The 24,112-nt window shown below is 41.6% G+C and overlaps 1 protein-coding gene across 1 annotated transcript in view; it reads right to left on the bottom strand.

Moving 5' to 3' along the window:
* The window catches only part of LOC114645254 (ciliated left-right organizer metallopeptidase), a 31,689-nt gene extending 19,333 nt beyond the window's left edge, over nt 1-12,356 (bottom strand). The window contains exons 1-8 of the mRNA XM_028793127.2: nt 12,252-12,356; nt 9,736-10,071; nt 4,558-4,651; nt 4,397-4,448; nt 4,159-4,308; nt 1,041-1,166; nt 872-956; nt 549-694 (exon numbers count right to left, since the gene is read on the bottom strand). Of these exons, the coding sequence (XP_028648960.2) occupies nt 549-694; nt 872-956; nt 1,041-1,166; nt 4,159-4,308; nt 4,397-4,448; nt 4,558-4,651; nt 9,736-10,051 (969 nt within the window). The 5' untranslated portion in view covers nt 10,052-10,071; nt 12,252-12,356. The remainder of the gene's footprint in view (nt 1-548; nt 695-871; nt 957-1,040; nt 1,167-4,158; nt 4,309-4,396; nt 4,449-4,557; nt 4,652-9,735; nt 10,072-12,251) is intronic.
* Between the last annotated feature and the right edge of the window lie 11,756 nt (nt 12,357-24,112).

Genomic DNA, 24,112 nt, shown 5'->3' with positions numbered 1-24,112 from the left:
CAGGAAAACCTCACAACACATGAAATCAACTCTTTACTTAGCAATCGCCCTTTCCTGCTGTTGAGGGTTTGCATACTCAGTGTAGCTTCACGTCTCATTTCTGTCTCTTGTGCATCTTTAGGACTGTGTTCTCCAAGACTGTCATTATAACTGGCAGCACACACCTAATGGCTCAACACAATGCCTAGGTGATTTTTTTTCTTTCACTAGAGATCTTTATTTAAACACTAAATGAGAGGCAAATGCTTGTGGAATTAATGCATGGAAACATTTCTAAACAAGAAATGAACCCTTTTCTTCCTGAAAGCAAATCACCATTTCTTGTGTGTTACGAAGCAAAACACAGAGTTTCACTGCAAATTCAATTTTGCCCAAATAAATAAATAACATATTATAAAAGAGGATCGAATCTAAAAAATTGACCCCATGAGGCTCCCTGGATGGCTCTTTCTCCTCAGGGTCTTACATTTACACACATGCTGTTGACATCTCCTCGGTGGTCAAAGCCATAGCTAATTCAAGTTAAGGAATTACCTGCTTTTTCTTACCTTATTTTCCAATGGCCCACCTGCTTCATGGGAGCTGGACTTGAGGTGGTCCTGCATGGCTTTGATCACCTTCTGGGTGTAGATCCGGAATTGGCCGTACTCATCGGTGTTGGTTACAAAGCTGCGTGAAGAGCAGCTGATGCCAACTTTAAGGACAAAACAAGTATATGAGGGGAAACAAAACCAAAACAAACAAGAAAACAGAAGAGAAAGAAGTAAAGAAAGAGTCAGCAATGAGATCCTCAGGGGGTCACTCTTTGCATTTGATTGTCTAAGTAGGAGAGAAGGAGAAAGAAAAAATCAAAAAAGACCATGGAACACACCAGCTGGGCTGTCGGAGCAGTCCCTCCACTTGTCAAATAGCTCCCGCGAGAAGCCCAATGCATGAAGCAGTTCATGGACGGCTGTCTAAAGTGACCAACAGATGCGAGACGTGAGAAGTGATTCACTTATAAGCACTGCCCCCCGCACAGTCGCTGCATATTTACTCACCAGAACTGTTTTTGGATGGTTAAACTGCCTGGCTGTCAGACGGGCCCGGCAAAACACCACAGCTCCGGCAATCGGACGGTCACTGGCATCAAGCTGGCAGTAAGAGGCATATGCGATAACTGAAGGCTAGAGAACATTAGAACATTAGAACACTCTAGATGAGAACAGGCCATTCAGCCCAACAAAGCTCGCCAGTCCTATCCACTTATTTCTTCCAAAAAAACATCAAGTCGAGTTTTGAAAGTCCCTAAAGTCTTACTGTCTACCACACTACTTGGTAGCTTATTCCAAGTGTCTATTGTTCTTTGTGTAAAGAAAAACTTCCTAATGTTTGTGTAAAATTTACCCTTAACAAGTTTCCAACTGTGTCCCCGTGTTCTTGATGAACTCCTTTTAAAATAACAGTCTCGATCCACTGCACTAATTCCCTTCATAATTTTAAACACCAATCATGTCACCTCTTAATCTTTTTTTGTTTAAACTGTAAAGGCTCAGCTCTTTTCCTCATAATTCAACCCCTGTAGCCCTCGAATCAGCCTAGTCGCTCTTCTCTGGACCTTTTCCAGCGCTGCTATTTCCTTTTTGTAGCCTGGAGACCAAAACTGCACGCATTACTCCAGATGAGGCCTCACCAGTGCATTATAAAGGTTGAGCAGAAACTCCTGTGACTTGTACTCCACATATCGTGTTATATAACCTAACATTCTGTTAGCCTTCTTAATGGCTTCTGAACACTGTCTGGAAGTCGATAGCTTAGAGTCCACTATGACTCGTAAATCCTTCTCATAAAGTGTACTCTCGATTTTCTGACCGCCCATTGTGTATTCAAACCTAACATTTTTACTTCCTATGTGTAATACTTTACATTTACTGACATTAAATTTCATCTGCCACAAATCTGCCCAAGTCTGTATGCTATCCAAGTCCTTCTGTAATGATATAACGGATTCCAAATTATCTGCTCATCCACCTATCTTGGTATCATCTACAAACTTAACCAGCTTGTTACTTATATTCCTATCTAAATCATTTATATATATTAAAAATAGCAGCGGCCCTAGCACTGACCCCAAATAACATTTAAAGGTGAGTAGAGAAAAACTGTTGAACATCTAAAGGGGGATGCAGCCCACCATAATTTGACACTAAAGAGGACGCAATGAATTGTAACTTCTGTTCATTCAGAAAAATGATCTCTCCTAATGACAGGACTTTAGGGACCTTCAAAACTCGACTTGATGTTATTTTGGGGGATTTAAGTGGAGAGGACTGATAGGCGTTGTTGGGCTGAATGGCCTGTTCTCGTCAAAAGTTTTTGTAATATTCTAACTTGGAAATAAATACCACAATTGCTTTGAAGACATGTCTTTCAAGGTTTAAGATTAGACAAGTGGTCATTAAAGAACAGTTGCTACACTGTTCAAAAGGATTATGAAATTCAAACCAAATCGCTAATCAAAATTTGCAGTCAAAATTTATCTTCAATGTTGATATAAAAAACAAAAAAAAAACAAAACTAGGAGCTCTTGTATTAGACATAAAGTTCACACAGCAGCCTGTGTGGCCCACCATCGACCCACATTACTAGCAACAGGGACCGCTGTCGTCAATACTATTTGGCACACCATAAATACGAAGCACGACAGTAGTATTGGGCAACCTATTAATTTCTGCATACACACGTTTTGTTTTGAAATTTAAAAGTTGATTTTCGTTAATGTCTTGGTTTTTCTTATTACATGGCACCATTTGCAGCAGGACACATGACCTTGATCTTCATGCTGTTGACATAATGGCCATTATTCTATAAATATGGCAAAGTTTGCACAATATGATATCTCGCAGTAGATAAAATAACTTCAAGAGTGTCTTTAGTGTCAATTAGCTTAATTCCCAAGTAGGCCCTAGTGGTACGATTTGGTTTTCATCTTTGGTAGCCCCAGTCTAGTTCTGGTCTCACAGTTCTGACCCTTGCTTTGCCTGGCCACGTCTTTTTTCTTGTTATCATCTCCTGTTTTTTCTAAGTGCTAACAATAATCTCCAGGCATTTTACCTTGCCAATAACAGAAAGAACATTAGACAAATTAGTGGCAGAGTTATGTTACAAAACCAAAGATAAAAATAACCAACAATACTAGAAACTGCTCTTAATATTTCAAAAGATTACACAAAACACTTCAGCACAAGGTGCAACTTGATTCTGACACCTGTAAATCAAAAAATGAAGCACAAATTAGAACAAACACAATGGTGGTAGTTTCCTCCTTACTATAATCCTACAGTACCTCAAACACATGTTGAACAATGAAGATCTGCCTCTGTCTGAATCATCTTCAAGGTGGTCACCTACACAGAATTTCTGTATTTCATGAACATTTATCGGCCTGGCTTTCCATCAAAGGTATCACATTCCTCAAAGGATCCATGCACACTTTTGTCCAAACCACCAAATGCTCCAAAAACTCAACAGTTCATTCTGTTCAAGCTACTCCAACCTTGAACACCCCTTCATTCTCTCTCATATACAGTGGAACCTCGGGTCACGAACATCTCGGACCACATACAAATCGGGTTACGACCAGAGTTTTGGAACACGAATTATGGTTGTGACCCAAGGTTCCACTGTACCCATATCTCTTCTTTGAGCAGACTCTATCCTTTAGAGACCCTCACTCCTGCTACAATCCTCTGCCTTCTTTTTCTATAAAAACTCCAAAACTCACATCCTCCTGAAGCCCTCAATTTTTTTTTTTAAATCTGACCCCTACTTCCTAAATGTTCCTGAGGCCTTCTGTGATCATGTTCTTGAACAACACTCCCACCCGCCATAGCCTACATACTGAAAGCCCATGGTGTGCCGTCTCTCTGGACACCCAAATAACAATACAATTCTTTTACAAAAGTGCTCTCCTCTTATATTTGTTTAAACTCAGTGTCCGACAATGTCCAGAAGGTCACCCTCTTTCTCATCTCTCCCTCTTTGGTCAATCTGACACCATTTTATTTCTTTCTAACTGAATATTCACCCTTTGCCAGTTTGGTGTTCTACCTTCATTTAAGAATCCATCAAAACCAAGGATGCTCAGATCATCTGTGATGCCCAGGAGGACAAATTTACCTCACTACGGCACTTATCAGTATCAGCAGCCTGAACGTAGAGAAGGAAATCTGCATCCATGACTCCAACTCCATCCTCCTTGATGACTTCCCGTGGCTGATCACCAGTGGCTGACCACACTGCATAACCACTGAGGTGCTCATCTGGAATCTGAAAACAGCAACGTTATCATGTAACATGTCAGCAAACCAAAACTAGGAATGAGAACATTTCTAGAATCTTTACAGGCCAGTCTCACCACTACATCCAGGCAGGTCTCGATCCGGTAGTTCTCATTGCTAATCCCACACCTGCAATCAAAATGCACAATCAATGTTACATGCAACCCCTAGGGGGCAGATGTGTGTGCTCAGGGGTCAGCACATTCACAGGTTGGGCCACTCTATGCTAAAGGCTCACCGGTTGTAATTGGGCAGACTAGAGTTCCTCCAGATGGACTTGCAGTATTTGTTGATGTCACGATTGAGGAGCAGCCGCCCTGGAACTCGATTCACTGTGAATGTGAAGGAAAAAAGAAAAAGACCACTGAGAAAAGAAAGGGAAGAGCAACAAGCAGTCTGTGTGGAAAATGGAGAGAAAGTGAAAGATGATACAGGAGAATGGAAAGCTGATGGCACACTGGGTACAGGCAGAAGGGAAAATGGGCCAACTAACTAAGAGGAATAAGACATGGAAGAGACCAACAGAAATTGGCAAAGCAGCCCGACAGCTCAGTCTGGTTAAGCATTATAATGGTGGCAAACCACTTATTTGTCACACTACTCTACTTAATAGATTATCTTCGATTGGCATTACCCATACTCCATTAGATTGGTTCAGATCCTCTCTCTCTGGCCGCACTCAGTTCATTCAGCTTAAAACTTTCACATCCCAACACACCGCAGTTACTTCAGGTGCGCCCCAGGGCTCTGTCCTGGTACCCCTCCTTTTCATTATTTACCTCCTTCTCCATGGCAATATCTTTCGTAAATATAACATTAGCTGATGACACCCAGCTCTACCTCACTAGCAAACCTACTGCTTCCTTTCCACCTTCCTCACTTATTGATTGCATAGCAGAAATTAAATCCTGGTTTTCTTCAAATTTTCTTAAATTATGGTTAGTGATAGTGACAAAACTGAGGTTCTCCTCATTGGTACAAAATCAACATTATCCCAAACGGATCATTTTTCATTTGTTATTGATAATTCCTCTGTCTCTCCTTCCCCACAGGTTAAGCGTCTGGGTGTCATCCTTGACAGTACTTTATCCTTTCAGTCCCACATCAATAACATCTCCCGGTCTGCATATTTCCACTTCTGTAACATTAATCATATTCACCAACACCCCCCCCCCCCCCCCCCCCCCCCTCACTCCCCACACCACTGCTATCCTTGTTCATATCCTTGTCACCTCTCGTCTGGATTATTGCAATTCCCTTTTCTTTGGTCTTTCTCGCAAATCTCTTTATAAGCTTCAACTGGTCCAGAATTCAGCTGCTCACATCATTACTAGAACCCTCTCTATTCACCATATGACTCTCGTCTTGCAGCAGCTTCATTGGCTTCCAGTTAAGTTCCAAATTCAATTCAAAATTCTCCTACTAACTTTTATGGCTCTCCACATACCTTGTCCCTCCATATCTGTCTGACCTCCTCCATGTTGCCATTCCCTCCCGTACCCTTAGATCCTCTTCCTCCATCCACCTGACTGTCCCCTTCGTCTGTCTTACCACTATGGGGGTCACAGCATTCAGTTGCTCTGCTCCCCAGCTCTGGAACTCATTACCTTCCGAGCTTAGAAATATTGAATCATTCTCTCTTTTCAAATCTAAACTTAAAACTCATTTGTTAGGACTTCTTTTTCTCTTTGATTACAATTGCTCTGTCTGATTTAAAATTTTGTATTTTCAGTTTTGTTTATAATGTGTGTTTTATCCGTTATTCGGTGTCCTTGATTGTTTAGAAAGGCGCCTATGAATAAATAAAAATGTATAAAAAATGAATTAATGCTAGGCCAGCTATGAATTGAGGTTCAGGGTGCGTTTTGGTGTCCCCGTTGTTTGCTGTCATCATTTCTGTTTCTCAACACAACAGATTGCATCACGACAAGGACAACAGCAGGCCACAAATCAGGTATTCAATGGCGGCTCAGTCACCAATTAGAAGATACTGAGTTCCATCCATCCATCCATCCTCTTATCTGAGGTCGGGTCATGGGGGCAGCAGCTTGAGCAGAGATACCCAGACTTCCCTCTCCCTGGCCACTTCTTCTAGCTCTTCCAGGAGAATCCCGAGGCGTTCCCAGGCCAGCCAGGAGACATAGTCCCTCCAGCGTGTCCTGGGTCTTCCCCGGGGCCTCCTCTCGGTTGGTTTGCTGGTGATAATGCCCTCATATCACACTGGCCTAGTGATATGGAAGAAAAGACAGAGACACTGACCAAGGCAGAAAAGAAACTTGGACTTAACATCAACAAGGGAAGGACAAAGATAATGAGGATAAACCACAACAGTACTGAAAACATTGAAATGAGAGGAGACAATCTAGAAGGCATTGAACAGTTCACATGTACAAATGTAGCTCAAAGTGCTTTACAAGATGAAGAAAGATAAAAGAAAAAAATATAAAAATAAGATTAGGCCATACTAAGTAACAAAGAATAAAGTAAGGTCTGACGGCCAGGAGGACGGAAAAAAACAAAAAACAAAAAAAAAAAAACAGAGGGCTGGAGAAAAAAAAAAACAACATCTGCAGGGGTTCCACGGCTGCGAGACCACCCAGCCCACACTAGGCGTTCTACCCAACATAAATGATCTAATTCAGTCCTCAATGGTCAATAACCAGGGAGGCAGAGATCAAGATATCAGCACCAGAACTGGAAAGGCTACAGCAGCTTTTAAAATTCTTTAACCACTATGGAGATCACAAGAAGCCTCACCAAAGACCAAAGTGCAAATATTTAAACACCAACATGAAATCCATTTTATCGTATGCCTGCAAGTCCTGATGTACCACCAGAACCTCCACATACATTCTGCAAACGTTTATGAACAGATGTCTCTGACACGTCCCCAACATCAAATGTTATGAGAAAACAACCAATATTGAAATATGGAGGAAGACTGGACAAGATATAATCAACCACCAGATCAAGACGAGAAAGTGGAGACGGCTTGGCCACACTACATGAAAATCAGTATTAAAACGTTAAACCCCAAGCCCTGAGATGGAACCCTCAGGGAAAATGGAAATGGCCCACGGAGCAAAAATCGGGATAAGCGGGATACACATGGGGTCACCTAGAAGTGCTATCTAGGGTCAAGGAAAGGGGGCGACCCCCTGCTGATGACCTGCGCCCCACACAGGGTACAAAAGAAGATTGTTTGCACATGTGATGTCATAGTCAGGGTCTTATCCTTGGTTCAAGTGTCTTTTTATTCATTTTATTGTTTTTTGTAATTTACATTTAAAAAAAAAGTTCTTTCCTTTCTGTATTTTATTGTTCTTGTTGACTGATTTTCTAGAATTATTACAAGTTGATTTATTCTGTTTGCTATTTTACATGTCAATGCCATGTTGAGCCTAAGGGGTTAGGGCTCACCTAATGGTGAAGCTGTGGGACCACCACCAGAACAATACAATTCTTTGTAAGCTTTAATGCTAGTGCTGTGGTATTATTGAAAATGTCTGCTGTTTGTCTCTCTCTTGACTTTTAGGTTCCATATATTGTCAGTGCTCTTTCTTATTAATCATTATTAATGAACTTTATTTTTAAAATTACACTTTCTGGTTTTGGTTGCATTTAGGTTTATTGTTAAGCATACTTTACTTTTATATCTATCTCCTTCTGCTTTTCTTGCAGGGGGCAAATGAGCCGCTGGTCCACTGAACGTGGTCATCTTTGTAAATGTGTGTGGTAAACCTGCACACTCAGACATGAGGACAGCAGGCCCACGCCACACAGACGTCCAGCTGCAGGATTCTTGATCCATGAGGTATCATCATCACCCACTGAAAGTGTAATTGATGTAAAATAAATGCAAATCTAAAGTCATACAACATATGCCTGGCACTATCTTGTCACGGTCTTTAATAGAAGACAATCATGGAGGTGGGCATTCAATGTAAGATGAACACAACTGAAATGCGAAAACAGCCAGGGATGAGTTTGTTGGGTTTATGTGCCTCACATCTGAGTGGCACACATCACACGTGTCCAATGTGTAAATGGCGTGACATCGGGTGGGACGGGGAGCAGTGAGGAAGGAGCGTGGAGGGCTAAGGGCAGAGTGGCACTGGGGGGAGTGCAGCTGGAATGGCAGTCAGCGGGTGGACTCAAGTAGCGGGAGTCGTACCATCACATGTACATTACAGTGGAATTGTGACTTGTGTAACTGACCAACATTCAACACATGGCCACTCTCTGCTGCCATGATAAATAAGAATGTATTAGAAATAAATATAAATCCATTTTATTGAATAGAAAACACACACAACCTTACCTGCCATCCTCCTGTTTCCACTCCACTCTCAGAAGGAGGGACAGACAGTGTGCTCTTGTGGTGACAGCACTGGAGTTTAAATTGTATTTTATTTAATCACTAAGACCACAGGTTCTAATCCCCCCCGCCTTACTTCCCTGTGTGACTCCGAGAAAGTCAATGAAGGAGCCACAGCCGTCCGGCCACATCTGACACTTTTCTAAACCCACCTCTTCATCAAAGTGCAGAGTCAGATCCATCAGGCCGTGTTTTATATAGCGCCTTTCCATAAATGAAACTCAAATACTGTAATATACAAATCAACAGTATAACAGAGTTGAGCCTTTTTCATGACCTACATATCTTAACACAGAATTACAGCGGGTTGAAGCCGACGCCGAGTGGGAGACCAGTCCATCACAAAATGGACTCACGTATTTCAAGTTATCAATGAGAATAATAAAATGAAGCACCATCTCTTAAAGTGTTTGTGTGCGTCATGGCGCTGGAGAGTGATGGTGTGCTGCACCGCTAAGAATTCCACTCTTCTCTGTAGACACAACAATATGGCTACTGCTACTACAGCTCAAGGGGGGAAGCACATTAAAAATCCACAGACAGTGACCAGGCTGGCATTTGAACCCAAGTCAGTTAAGGTGTGACGCACCAGCACCAGCCCCTGGGCCACCATACGAGCAGCTGGACTTATGGTAAAGCAGATGGTCTGGCCGGCTGGCCTGGAAATCCCATCACTGGCACACTGTGTGAATCTGAGGTGGGCACCACAGCGTCCAGGGTTTAACTGTCAAGGTACTGTGACAAATACACAGCTCACTTTGGATTTGTAAGACGCTTTGGATAAAAGTGCTAGCTGAATGATGTAAATAAACGCATTAAGAGTGCAAAGTGTTCACCAGGAGAGAAACTAAACAAACTGACTGATTGGCCGACTGATTGACTGATTGATTGTCTTGTTGACTCACTGATTGGCTGGCTGACTGTTCACAGTATCAATGGCTTTTGGACATGCTGGCATCAGGGAAGCAAACCGCCATATTGAGGAGTAATAAGCAGCGTCTTTCTTGTGGGAGCGGACTGCAAGACGGGGTCACCTACCAGACAGGAGGCTAGCGATGATCACAGTGGCTTCATTGACGGCACTGTCCAGGCGCGCTCTCTCGTCGGCACTCAGATCAGACTGGCTGGTAGCCATCCAGCTGTGAATGCGGATGGGCAGCATCGGTGGCAGAGACTGGCGAAGGTAGAGGCCAGCCGGCTGTAATTGGCTGCCACTCTTTGGGGTTTGAGGAGCGGATACCACCGAGACCGATGACTGGACCTCATCATGCAGACAGGATTGGAAAGGAACAGAGAAGACAGTGATGGACGGCAGCCACAAGACCACCAGGAGCCAATGACAGGGCGTCATCATCTTGGAAACACTGTGGTCACCTAAAAGACAATTAAGACCTCTTAGTTAAACCGAGGTCACAGGATTCTTTCTCTAAGAATGTGGGAGAAAAATCTCAAAAGTCCAATCTGACGCATCTGTTTTCTACCTGAATAATATTTCATGTCCCACTGACCAGCAATCATCTGAATCTATGAGGATGCCGACTTGACATTTAGTCAAAGAGCCCAGGAGTGAAGAGAAGTGCTGACTTGGAGTCGATTGTGTTTGTTCCCAAATAGGATCATCTTTCTTTTGTCTTTTATTTACTTGAAGGAAACTTTGAAGAGCCCAGCTGCTTATTTGCTCGACACATCGGCTCAGTGAGTTGACTGCTGTGTTCACGTGATATCGGACAGACGCTGTCCTCATGATCGGCGTACAAACTCAGAGCTATAGGTCAGAAAACAAAGCGACTCGAATTCTCAGAGCTGTGATGTAACGCTGACTTTTCGTATTAGTAAACTGTATAAAATACAAAATATAACCTGACCAACCAGAAAGGCACATTTTTTAGTCAAATTGCATTTGGAGCAAAGTGATGCACTTTTAATATGCTTAGTTTGCTCTTTATTTTTACACAAAAAAAAAATTCAGTTTAATCCTTGTTATTTTTGCAGACTGAGTAACAAATAAGCAGTGATCTTGTGTTGCTTCAAAACGTCAGTCTGGAAATTCGCATGAATGTACTGAAGGGAGAAGGTGAAACGTCACAAGTCCGAGCTCTGAAGACACTTCATATGAGATTAGGAGATTTCAGTCATTTGTTGATAGAGGTGAGGAGATCTGGGTGTCTGCATAACAATATTTTTGTCATCTTGTACAATTTGTCCCAGCGGGCTCAATTAGATCGAACCCCCGGGGCACCCCACACATCACAGTGGTCAACCCAGATTCACAGTCATTAATGGCAATAAAACAGGCCCAATTCTAAATTCAAACTGAACCCATCAAGTTCCATTCCTGATTGTCCTACAAGTGCTGGGCACCTTAATAATAATAATTCTTTGCATTTATATAGCGCTATTCTCACTACTCAAAGAGCTCAGCAATTGCAGGTTAAGGGCCCAACAGAGCAGAGCCCCTATTGGCATTTACGGGATTCAAACCGGCAACCTTCCGATTGCCAGTGCAGATCCCTAGCCTCAGAGCCACCACTCCGCCTTCAGGGCTCTGATGAGGTGCGCAGTACCACTCCACACCAGTAGGGGGCGCAGTCACTAATACGTTCTCCCCTTTCCTCCACAGTCCCTTAGAGACAAACGGAGGTCACTTCCTTTGTTTTCCCAGAAGCCCCATCTCTTCCAGATCCCACAGTATATAACCCACTAAGCACTGGATGAAGGCGTTCATTACGGGGCCAGACAGGACAGGAGACGGAGCTCCTAACTTGAGGCGCTTACAAGTCTGACTCTTTAGTGGTCATTGAACTTTGTGTTTGCTTTATTACTTTAACTATCTGTGTTCATTACTCCATTAAAACGGGGTCCACCACAGAGGTGCCCCAACTCTGCTATTGTCTTGTTCTTTAGTGCTACACAAATCTACAAGTATTTTATGATTGATGGTATCAAAAGCAGCACCACGACTGATGTTTACATCTTTTCGTTTAGCAGACACTTCAATCCAAAAAGACAATCAAATGAATTCAACATAATCGAGTCAGCATCTGTTAGGGGTCGAGTGTCACAAGAATGTCAGAAGGTTCCTCTATAAGAGCTCTCAGTACTGTAATGTTGTCTAAAGCCCGACTGAAGACTTTCACAACTCCACACATTGGCGTTCCTTAAGTTGCTTTCATTAGGCGTCTTTTCACTGACATTTTTGACATAAAATGGTTAAATGAGTCTTTTATACATTGGCATTCATTTTTAATTTTAGCCAACTTTACAATTCAACAACACCACCGGCCTTTCTAGCTTGAACCCCGAGAGCATTCGCATTACTCAGTGCCCTGAAAATACAGATGGAGGCAGAGAGGCTGACAAAGCAGGCATTCAAGAGAAAGGTGAACAAAAGCACAGCCACAGAGGAAAGTATTGAATATCCAGAGAGAATTCCAAGGAAAGAAGGCCCGTGTGGCTCAAGCAAAAAGAGAGATTCCAGCCTTCTTGGTCATTTGTGGGATGGTAGTGCAAGTACTGGCTCTGAATGACCCCTCAGTCACCCCCAGGGGACCTACCTGACTGGACAAGATGAGCTGCGGCAGAGGAGCGGGTAAGAAACGGAATCTGCCAGCGGTGCCTTCTCAGATGGCTCACAGAGGCTCTTTGTCTCCGTGTGTGTGTGTGTGTGTGTGTGTGGGAGCATCAAGACCGGTTCAACTGGTCCTGCTAATTCCAGCTCTTCAGAGTTCTATGGTAGCAGCTCTGGAATATTCACAAGGGCTTTTGGTTGGCATGCATCTAAAAGAAGATCTGTAAGGAAGAGATCTGTAAAGAAGATCATATTCCATAACGTAACACTCTCCAGCCGTCTTAATTCAAGTCAAGCGTGTGAGGTGTCCATCCTAGCAGCAATGAGTGCAAATCAAAAACAATCGGGAGTGCGCTGTCCTCGACTTACTCGTATACTGAGATAGAGGAAAAGATCATCAGAACCGCTTCGAGTTGCGCAGTATTTCTCAAATATCATATCTCTTCATTTTTCATCATAACGAATTGATAATATCGATACACAATCATTTATCTCTGTTTATGATCAAACTTTATATTAAAATGATATTTTCGCACTTAGGGAGGTCGAATACGGTGGTATGTTTTCATGATTACATTTGCACTAACTAGATTACTGTATGTGCAAAGAAAAAAGAGTTATAGTCACCTAGAAACATAGAAAAAGTATCAGTATTATATAATATTTATTGCAGTAAAATGACATAGGGTAAAACTGCATTTAGCTACATTTAATGATGATAATGATGGTGAAAAAAATGAAAAAAATTTAAAAAATCATAAAATTAAATGTATTACCAGGAACACGACGGGAATGTAGCAGCTTATTGCTTTAATTACATCTTTATATTTATATGGCATGTTCAATGTTTACATGTTAATGTTAAACTGATGATGTATAAAATAAAATAAAATTAATAATAGCTATTGAAAGAATATGTATTATATTGAATATAGTTTTTAATATCATGTACACATTTACATTTCCATGATACAAAAACTTTGGATGGTTGTTTAAATAAACTACTACTTCCAGCTGAGTAATTTTTCTCAAATTTCATTATCTGTTTGCTTTTAATCATCTACGTGTAATTAGAACCACAGTTTACTTGAAAATTTGCAAAAGTATTCAGTTAAACTACCACTTCTGGTTGCCGGAAGTGGTCCAAAAGTTGATAGGATTCCTTATTTTTGATATAAAGCAGATGTATAAAATCTCATTGACCGAGGTCAAAGCGTTTTCAAGTTATCGTGTTTACACACACAGACAGAATTTCAAAAACGGTATTTTTGGACTCAGGAAGGTCTAAAATGTCAAGAGTCATCAAAATCTCGATGTCAAATTTTTTTTTACGATTCCTATACTTTCTCCTATACTGAGAGTTGACGCCAAATTACCTAACAGAGCAAAACTGGAGGACTCAGTGTTAGGACCTCCTTAAAAAAATAGAAGCTAAAGTAAGCCAAGGTTTATTTTTAAATGGGTCTTTAACTAGGAGATGAGCAACAAAAAGGGAGCCGGTCAGAAGGTCATGCTAAGGTCCAAAATACCCAATCACTAGAGATGAGCGAACATTGCTGAGTTTGCGTTGCCGTGAGTTTCCCGAAATCACAGATGTTCATGATATTCACTGAGCCTGCCGAACTGCATTAAAGTCAATGGGGAAGGACTAACTGAAACTAGAATTGACTGGCAGTCATCAAAGTGTCCCCGAGGGCTACAGAAATGTCTGCCAACTATACTGGAACGATTATGGTGGCCAAAAAGGTGAACGAGATGTGCAGCCTCCATGATATCAGACTCACAATTATAGATTTCATCAAAACAAAAGCAGAAAATTCAAAGTGGGGTGTCATGATTGAAGTCTTGCTGAAGGCTCTCCAAACTGTCTGTGCTGATGCTTTGCACTTTTTCTTCTATCAAAAAGGTAGAAACGTCTTGTAAATAGTAATAAATCTTTCGTTATTATTATTATTAATTCATAGAGTCTCCAGTGTTGGGCTGGGGGGTGTCAGGCTCCTTCAAGGTTTGTTTTTCATCTCCACGTGGCTAATTATCCATTTATAGGGCACGTGCCTCCTTCTCTTATACTGACATGGCACTCGAAGATCGACCAACGCATTGGAGAAAAACCTGGAATAAACTTTCTGGCTAACGACTCATAGAATTTCATTTATCAGCTTAAGTTATGGTTTTACCATCTTGGTTCTAGTGACAATTTGTATTTGCTTAATGGCTTTTAACATTTCTCAGTCAGACAGTTTTTACTGTCTAGTATTTGATAACCAGCTTCACCGTTGCTCACAAACCCTGCTGATGGCTGGCAATTCAAAGACGTCAGCTACAACTAAAAAAGTAGGTGGACCTGCTCTATGCAGCGGTCTAGCCAAACACTTTGGATACCTGCAATTGGCACAATTAACATTTTAAAATCGTAACTGTTTATTATAATACAATACAACTTCACAAGCAGAGATAACTCGTTATTAATGCTGTTTATGTTTCATTATTGTGGCCAAAAAGGTGACCTGAGCTGTACAGCAGCAGTGCCAACCACTGCACCACCCTGCCTCCGTGGGATCAAAGAAGACTGGACACAGTCAGAGACTTCAATCATAGATTTCATCAAAGCAAAGGAGAAATGCCGAAAGCATAGTCAAAAGTCAGAAAAAATACATAGGTCTTTTAAAGGCAGAAAATTCAAAGTGGCGCGTCATGACTGAAGCTTCATGTCACACTGAAGGGCTCACTGTGTTGATGCTTTGCATTTTTCTGTCTATCACAAAGATAGAAATGTCTTGTACATAGTAATAAACCTTTCGTGATTATTATTATTATTATTATTTCATAGAGTCTCCTGTGTTTGTGGGGGGGGGGGGGTCATCAGACTCCTTCTAAGTTTGTTATTTATCGCCACGTGGCTAATTATGTCTGCATAGGGCATGCGCCGTCTTCTCTTATACTGACATGGCACTCGAAGATCGACTTACACATTTGGCCACAAGCAGAGATAACTCGTCCCACACAGTCTGTAATGCAAATGATCAGCATTATATACCCGGGGTAAAGCCCTCAGTATTATATACCCGGGGTGTGGGGGCAGCCCCAGCAATGTTGGCTGTTACAGCTCTGGAGGACGTTGCCCTGGCCTTGCAAAGCATTATGGGGCACTGGTATTAACAAAAACCTCCTAAAGCAGCCGAATCATCAGTAAATAATTCAACGATTTAAGGGTGAACACAAACACAGCAAATTCACTGCGAATTACGCTTCGGTGAAATGTGCTGATCTGATTACTGAAATCCAAAATGTCAAAGGAGGAAAGAAGCTGAGGTGAAAAGCAGAAAGACAACTGCAACGGCCTAAGCTGAAATGTTTCACAAGAAAGCGCGAGAAGTGTCCTGCAATATCCAAAAGTTTCAGAACTCACACAATGCCATCTTTCATAACGGTCATCCAGTAACACCTGCTGTGATCTCCGCGTTTATTACATTTTTATGGGATTTCCAGGATGGCTTTTCACAACGTATGCATTGATCTCGGGGTTTTAAAACTCAATGATCATGATTGCTTCTAGGGTGTACTGAGGAAGTGAAAGATTGCTCCCCATTAGGCCACAACGCCATCTTTGTTAGCTTTGGCACTGCTGTTTTGGGGTGTATCTCAGTGTCATGGCATTGTCACTCAATTCCACAGATTGTGCGCCGCCTGTGACACCACTGGAGCACAAAAGTCGCTCCAAACATCTCCAAAGTATCCGAGTTTTACACGCAGATCTTTCAAAGCCTTTTATTCCTTTTGACTACCCAGCATTTTGATCTCTTGCTCTCGATTCTAGGACTGACTTTTGGTGCCGGCCTTAACTTGCCTCTTCGACTACGTGTGTCCTCTTCATTAAGAAGTGTGACGTCTCGCCCCGATGACATGCATCATGACACCAGTGATGACCTGGGTAGCAACAGACATCGTTGTAAAACACAATATGGCTGTGGCCCTCAAAAACAAGCATAAAATACTAGTGCCTGCAGTGAAAATCCAATTGAAAATGGCTGCATGATGATGTGATTGACACCATGAAAACATAAGCAATCAACATAGAGAAAACCTCGACTTTCAAAAAGCTTTTGATGAAGTCCCACACCAAAGATGAATTATGAAGCTAGAAGCTGTAGACATCAGAGGTAACCTCCAAAACTGAACCTCTAGTTGGTTAGCTGGCAGGAGACAACGACTACGGATAAGAGGGGAATGGGGTCACTAGTGGAGCCCCTCAGGGGTCTGTTACTTTATCTGATTTCTAATAATGATTACAGTTTAGTTAGGAAACTGGTGAAATCTGGAGATGACACTAAAACTGGAGGAATGGCAGCCACTGAGGAGGCAGCAAAAAGAATTCAAGAAGCTTCAGAACTGGACAACCACTTGGAACATGCAGTTTAACACAGAAAAGGGCAAAGTGCTACACGTGGGCAAAGAAACATCAAATATTAATGCAAGATAGGAGACAATGTCCTACAGGAAGCAACCTCTGAAAAGGATTTAGGGCTTTATGTTGACACAGCATTTACATCATCTGAACAATGTGCAGTAACAACTAAAATGCTAATAAAATGTTAGGTTATATTGTAAAACCTTTTGAATATAAATTGAGGGACGTTATGCTTAGACTAGATAATACACAAGTGAGGCCACATCTGGAGTACTGTGCGCAGTTCTGGTCACCACGCTACAAGAAAGACATAGCAGCACTTGCAGCCGTGCAGAGGAGAGCAGCTGAGCGCATCCCAGGACTTGTGGACGTGTGGAACTGTGACAGACCCGGAGAATTAAACCTGCGTAGTCCCAAGTAGAGGTGAATGTGTGGGGTCCTAATCCAGGCCTTCAAAATTCTCAATGAAATTGATCAGGTAGGTCAGAAGAATTCTTTCAGCTTAAGGGTGAATCTCATATTAAAATTAAAGAGAAATTAAAGGGAAGTGAATTTAAAACTGAAGCCAGGAAGCACTTCTTTACACAAAGAGTTGTGGGAATCTGAAACAAACTACCGAGACATGGAGTTGAAGCAGAAATCTGGACAACTTTTAAGACGAATCTGGGTGAGATATGGAGACAGCTTGGCTATTAGCTAAACAAACGGGCCTGATGATGATAACAATATTTTTATAATTACATTTTATTATTTACAAGAAGTCCCTTACCCCCAGAATTTACTGCTCACTATTATTACACTATTTTATTTCCACTCTGACTAGAACTGTTTTTTTTTCTCTCCCGTTTTACTGCTTATTCTTTAACATTACTGTACATAAATCATAGACTGATACTGCACTTGAACCCACCGTTTCAGCCACAGCACAAAGAAATCCAAAAGAAAGGCGGCGTCTTACCCTTCAGTCTGGGCAAGCAGCTGATGAAGCCTGTCAGTCGAGTGCAGTTGTACCCCCTTAGTTGCTTCAGTTGGGGCTCAATAACAACAAGGCGGGTTCATTGTGGATGGGCCGTCTCCCCCGTCCTGGGCTGATACCTGAAATGAAATAAGTAGGTTCTGAAAATTCTTCAAAGTGATTTACTGTATCATGAATATTATTATTACCTCCGCCCTACCATAACTAAATAGAGGATCAAGCTATACAGTAATTAATATGGACAAGAACCATCATATGCAACAGCAGCCATGTATTAATTTGACTCCCATTATCCACAATAGGACTGCCTGTATTATTAATATTATTGTTTTTATTTTAATGCCACACACCCTTCACTACCTTTAGAACCCCTTAAACCAAAATGAATGTCCTGGAGCTCTGGGTCTGTGCAGGCGCTCAAGACGGGATGCCCGTCCGTCTCAAGGCACAATCATCGGGCCAATCTCGAGTCGTGAAATGTTTTTTTTTTCTTTTTCTGATCTTCACAAAATGATAAGAGCAGCCTACTGTGGCTCCGTTCTTCTCGCACTTTATCCCGTCCCCTTTTTTCGATTTCTATTGTCGGCGCCCGGGTTCGCGACTTCCGATTTTCTTGTCTTTAGTCCAGACGAGGGCCCGGGGATCCTTCGCCTCGAGTCTGTCCACTTTGGTTTACGAGGAAGCGAAAAAAAAAAGAAAGAAAGAAGAAACGGAGAAAGGAGTCTCCAGTAACAACGGGTTAATCATTATCGGGCTGCTGTCTCTCTCTCTCTTTCTTTGATGTAGACCCCCCTCCCCTCGTCCCTCCAATTTTTAAAGTGACCCCTCACTAGTGCGATTTCTCGCACCTCAGCGTGCAGTCACAGAAGCAATTCGCACCGGACTTCCACTGGGATACGGCGCTTTAAATGGATTTCACACCGCTTTTTGAGGGCGCGGGCCGGAGGACATTGTTACACCTTGTAATAAAAATTCAAAGTGCTGAGCCAGAGGAGGACTGGAGCGGCCAGGAAAGTCGCTTTCATCCTGACAGACTTCCTGGTGGACAGAGAGCGCCGTTTATTTTAACCCGTTTCAAAGTGCTTTGTGTCATTATGTACTAAAGTATGTGGTTAGTAAAGTTTGTATTTGTATTTTACCAGATAACATTTCCCGGTGAAGAGCGGAATACAGATAGATAGATAGATAGATAGATAGATAGATAGATAGATAGATACCGGGGCCCCCTTCCTCCCCTCAAATTAGCCGAAACTCGGAGCGAAAGTGCATCGCTGGGTGCAGGGTCTTACTTTACAGTGCGAAGTTGCAAACACACGTCAATAAATTATAACTTAATAAAAACATGAGAAGGTAACGCACCTAATTTATTGGCGCAGACAAATCGCATAGGCTAACTGTGAGCGGTTTATCCAGTCTGCTCCTGCACGTACATATGTCCTCATTCCTCGCCCTGCCATTGTGTCTGTTAAGTCTGAATGTTCTCCCAGTGTGGATGTAGCTTTCGTCTAACACCCTTTTGATATGCAAGCGTGGTGGACTCGTGAATGCAGGGGTCCATGGAGGATTCACCATCCCAAGGTGCCTACCAGGACTAACAAGCCGACGATACATTTGTAATTCAAAAATCAGACCGTACAACATGAGGAAATCGCCACACACAGGAGGTAAAGGACATGCAGCAGGAGGACATCTCAACTTCACACAGTAAGTGTTGACTCGAAAAGGTCAGTGGTGTAAAAGGAGGGTACAAACAATAGTTACAGGATAACATGATAAGCACAGGCAATAACAAAAGACTGTACAAAACAAACGAACTGAAAAAATCCAAGTAGTCCCTTCATGGCCACCAGAAAAAGGATGTTCTGCTGGCCTTAAACTGCCATCCAGTCCACCGGTGAGTTCCTAGTTTGTTTCCAATTGTGTCAGGATAGGCTCTCACCGCTCACAACACTGCATTTTCCAATGCACTAAATCCAATGGATGCACACGTTCTCAATGTCACAGTGCTATAATGCTGACTGAATACAAGCTTACATCAGAATGAAACACTAGTGCAGATTCTCTCACAGAGTACTTGCCCCTTTTTTTAAGACCTCCAAATGTCAGAGACCATCAGATGGGGTGGCTTTCCCACTTGTCCAATTGTCACATGTGCATCTTTGGCCATATGGACCTTGGGATAAAAATCCCTATAGAGGCCCCTGATGTCCCTGCACTCTGTGACGCTAAAGTTTTCATTGCAGCCTCGCAGTTGCCCAGTCCCTCTAGAGTGGCAATACGATTCCCTCTTCCAAGTCAGGGACCATATGCTCCCCTCTATCAACTGGGTTGAAGAATACAAATCCAGTGTTTCCTCCTTCACATCACCCTTGAACAGGTAACCAGGAATCTCCTTCCTCTGCTCGTACCTGTCAGCTAAAGCCATTACAATACGCAACGTCTAGTAGACGGGTATATCAGACTTGCCAACCACAGTATATCTCTTTGCCAGACTATATGACTGAAAACTGCTGTCCATGACCACGTTAACAACTATATGCTGACCAGTGTTGCCATGTCCATGGTTTTCTCACCCAATTGGGTCGTTTTTTGATTGTTATCCATGGGAAAAAATGGTTGAAGCTTTTTGAGCTACTTCTTTAAAAGCAACACAGTATTTTGAGCTATTTTTCAAACCCCCTTCACTCCATTTTTACCAAATTTTCACCCCTTTGTCACCCCTACCACTGCTATTTGCAATTGTATACTGTATATTCTTTACTGTTGTATAATCCCTGTGGGGACCCAACCAATCCGCAGTATATGATGGTATACAGTATACCCATTCTATCACTCTGAAATCTCTCTGAGGGGGCACCATCCAGGCCGGGCTTTGATGGCATGTACCTAACCTCCTTGCTCTGAAACGGCCTCCCACTTTCCAGTGTGTCATGTTGTCTAACTTAGGTACTGGGCTATTTTTGGGCAAGTTTGCCATTTTTAAGCTTAACTTGGGCTATACATTTTTTAAGGGCCTGGCAACCCTGATGCCAATCTTCCAGCACTGATGTACTCGCCACCATTTGTGACAGCCAATAACATGCTGCCTGATGGAGCTAGGGGTTGTATGAAGGGTTATCAGGCATGGCCAGTTCAGATACAATCTCTGCCCTTTTTTCAATTCTTTTGTGGTACACAAAACACAAGACATCAGACAGATAAGCCTCTTTTCTGTTTAGGAGGTCTAAAACACCTGCCTTCCTCATTCCTGGTCACTGCTTCCTATGCATTGTGCTTCCAGATAAGCATTCCTTGGTTGTCCGCTCTCATACACACACAGCCTGATCCTATGAATAAAGACAAAACCTAAGCTGTTTTTGGCAGCAAAAATTGCATAAATATCACAATACCATACAAAAGACAAGTGAATGGGGTCACAAACTCTATGGGGTTTGTCCATAACATCTCTTATATTAAATTGCAAATAATTTATTCTACAGTTGTATCGACAAATGTTTTCCTCTTTTTTTGTATACATATTACCTACAGAATTTCTGTAAACTTCAATGGCTTTTTCCGAGTAAGAAAACCAGTCTGAATCCTGCCACCTCCTCCGCAATCTCGCATCTCTCCCATTGTTCGGCCTTTCTCAGATCCTGCAATCCATGAAATACACAAAGTGCTGGAAAATTTCTAGGACACTCATGTACTGAAAGCAGGGCATGGTCATTAGGCTAATCAATCATTCAACATCCCTTCATGCTTTCAGTCAAGTTAACATAAAATCCAGTTGCTGATGTTCTTAGCAAATACTGAACAGACAGAGGAGCTCAGAGATGGACTGAGGACTGGCTATTACAAAAATACGACAATTCAAAAATACCTGTTCAGTTCTTGGTTGCAATAGCGTACTGGACACATCATTCAAAAAAAAAAAAAACAAAACAAAAAGAAAGGAGGGGGGGCTGCAGAAAAACTCCTACAGGGTGGAGGACATGTTAATCAGTTTTATATCAGTGTATTTGAACAAATCTGTCTTTATGTGTACTAATTCTGCACTTTGGAATTTGTAAAAATGAATAGAGGTTGAGAATCCATAATTCAAAATATCTGGAATAAGAAGTATTTCAAAAATTGTCAGATATTGGAATATTTACATATGCAGGAAATATTTTGGGGACACCTTAGATAAAATAGGGAAATGCAGCAATCGAACCAAATGACAAATTGTGCATATAATAATTTATATAACCAAGTCTTTATCATAATGTGCACTAATGCGAAAAACATATTAAAACCTCAAAAATAAATAATATGAAGTACAGACTGTATTTTAGTTTCCCTATTAAGAGGACCAGTGCTACATAATTGTACTAAAGACATTTTTTGGCTTTTTCATCTGTTTATATTGGCTAGCTGTGGTCACGTATTAGGGAACTGACCAATAGTATTCAGAAAATGTCAGCCAAGCTGCAACTATCATGCCAGCTGTGTTAGAAGCCATTAAATGACTGACAAGACTCTACATTTGGTTTTGTATGGTGTGCAGTATACATACATAAAACGTAACGTTTTGCAAACGTAAGATATTTGCAGTAGTGTCCAGTTCTCCTAATGTAATCAGAGCAACTGACTTGCACCCATATTCCAATAAGGGCACAGAGAATAATGTTGCTTTTTTGTTAATCGTAAGCAGTGACATTCCATTAATACACAGCGTAGGTGTTGGCATTTCAGTCCCACAATGCCCTATGTAGCATATTGAAAACGCCCCACATCTTCTATCCCACATCGTGGCGCCTCATGGGGACCATCTCCCCAATAGTCTACTGACAGTGCTTTAATGCTGTCACTGCTTCATGAGAAACCTCAACCCCAGCTGTTGTTAGTATGTCCAAGCTTCATGGCGCTTCACAGAGGACAACCTGCCCCTTCAAGCTCAAAATGAATTAATCCACTTGGAATCTGAGCTTATGTTGTTCACATCTACACAAGCAGTAAATAACATTAGAGGGCACATATGTGGTGTTACATCAGCTCTCAAAAAATTCTGGATTTTAATATTTCAGATTAGGGATACTCAACTTGTACTTGCATTTTACCAGAGAACTTGTCACTGTGCTCCATGCATGCACTCAGTTAACAGCACTATGCAGAAATCAACAACTGAATGGAGGTAAAGCCAGGGATGGAACTGGAACTTAGGACTGCGTACCCGAGGTAAGAACACCAACCACTACACTACCATTCAGGCAATTCCTTTCAACTCACTTAGGTCTGGACAGAACACAAAACCATGGTGAACAACGAACATCGAGACTAAAGCCTTTATGGATGACTTTCAAGAATTTTCTCTTACCAAGCCCTGTCCTTTACCAAGTTCTTTTACCTTCCTACATGAAAAACAAGAAATTGTGAAGCTAACATGGGTGCTCTTCAGAAAATTGAATAATTTAGTTAGAACAGTGACAAATAAAATAGTTATCAGGATGTGTAGTACTAGGGTGTTGTACCGTGTTAGCCATTATGAATGTAAAGAAAAGCCAAGCAAAATGACACCTTTTATTGGCTAACTAAAAAGATTACAATATTCAAGCTTTCGAGGCAACTCAGGCCCCTTCTTCAGGAAAGATCTTTACATCTTGCCTGAAGAAGGGGCCTGAGTTGCCTCGAAAGCTTGCATATTGTAATCTTTTTAGTTAGCCAATAAAAGGTGTCATTTTGCTTGGCTTTTATCAGGATGTGAAAAGAGATATATATTAACGATTCACATTAATTTACCCAAATCTTCTGAATTAAAAAAAACTTACCTTTTAAACACACACATCTAGCCACTCAATCTTCTATTTCTAATGTCCATTTCAAGAACAAGATTTCTGTTTACAAGCCAGAACACTTTTTTGCTGCAAGAGTTAAGTCACAGTTATAAATGTTACTGAATGGCCCTGCCATTTCCACTTTAGAATTTCTTTAAAATTTTCTTGCATTTAACAATATCAAGAAAAACTTCTTTCCAATGGCAAACATTTTGGTCTTCTTAAAATATATATAGTAATATTAATCAAAATTATACACAAATACATAAAAGGATGAATCTCACAAGCCCCCACACCCTTATTGAAATTTCAGGTTCAGTTAATGTAAAGACTGAATTCAAGACTGATTATGGCAGACATTAGTAAGATTTGCTGAACAACAACATGTAAATGAAAAAATGAAAGTGTTTTAATTTAAATAATTCTTTGCGGTGGGCTGGCGCCCTGCCCGGGGTTTGTTTCCTGCCTTGCGCCCTGTGTTGGTTGGGATTGGCTCCAGCAGACCCCCGTGACCCTGTAGTTAGGGTATAGCGGGTTGGATAATGGATGGATGGATAATTCTTCCTAAAAATTACCCTTACATCGGTCCTTAATGGTTATTTGTTGTTTACAATTACTTATCAAAGATGAAAAAAGTCTGTAACAATTTGTCTTCATTTCAGCCTTTT

Source organism: Erpetoichthys calabaricus, chromosome 2 (assembly GCF_900747795.2).
Source record: "Erpetoichthys calabaricus chromosome 2, fErpCal1.3, whole genome shotgun sequence".
In the NCBI taxonomy this organism is placed as follows: Eukaryota; Metazoa; Chordata; class Cladistia; order Polypteriformes; family Polypteridae; genus Erpetoichthys; species Erpetoichthys calabaricus.
Note: the sequence above shows the minus strand (reverse complement) of the source record. Positions and strands in the feature narration are given on the sequence as shown.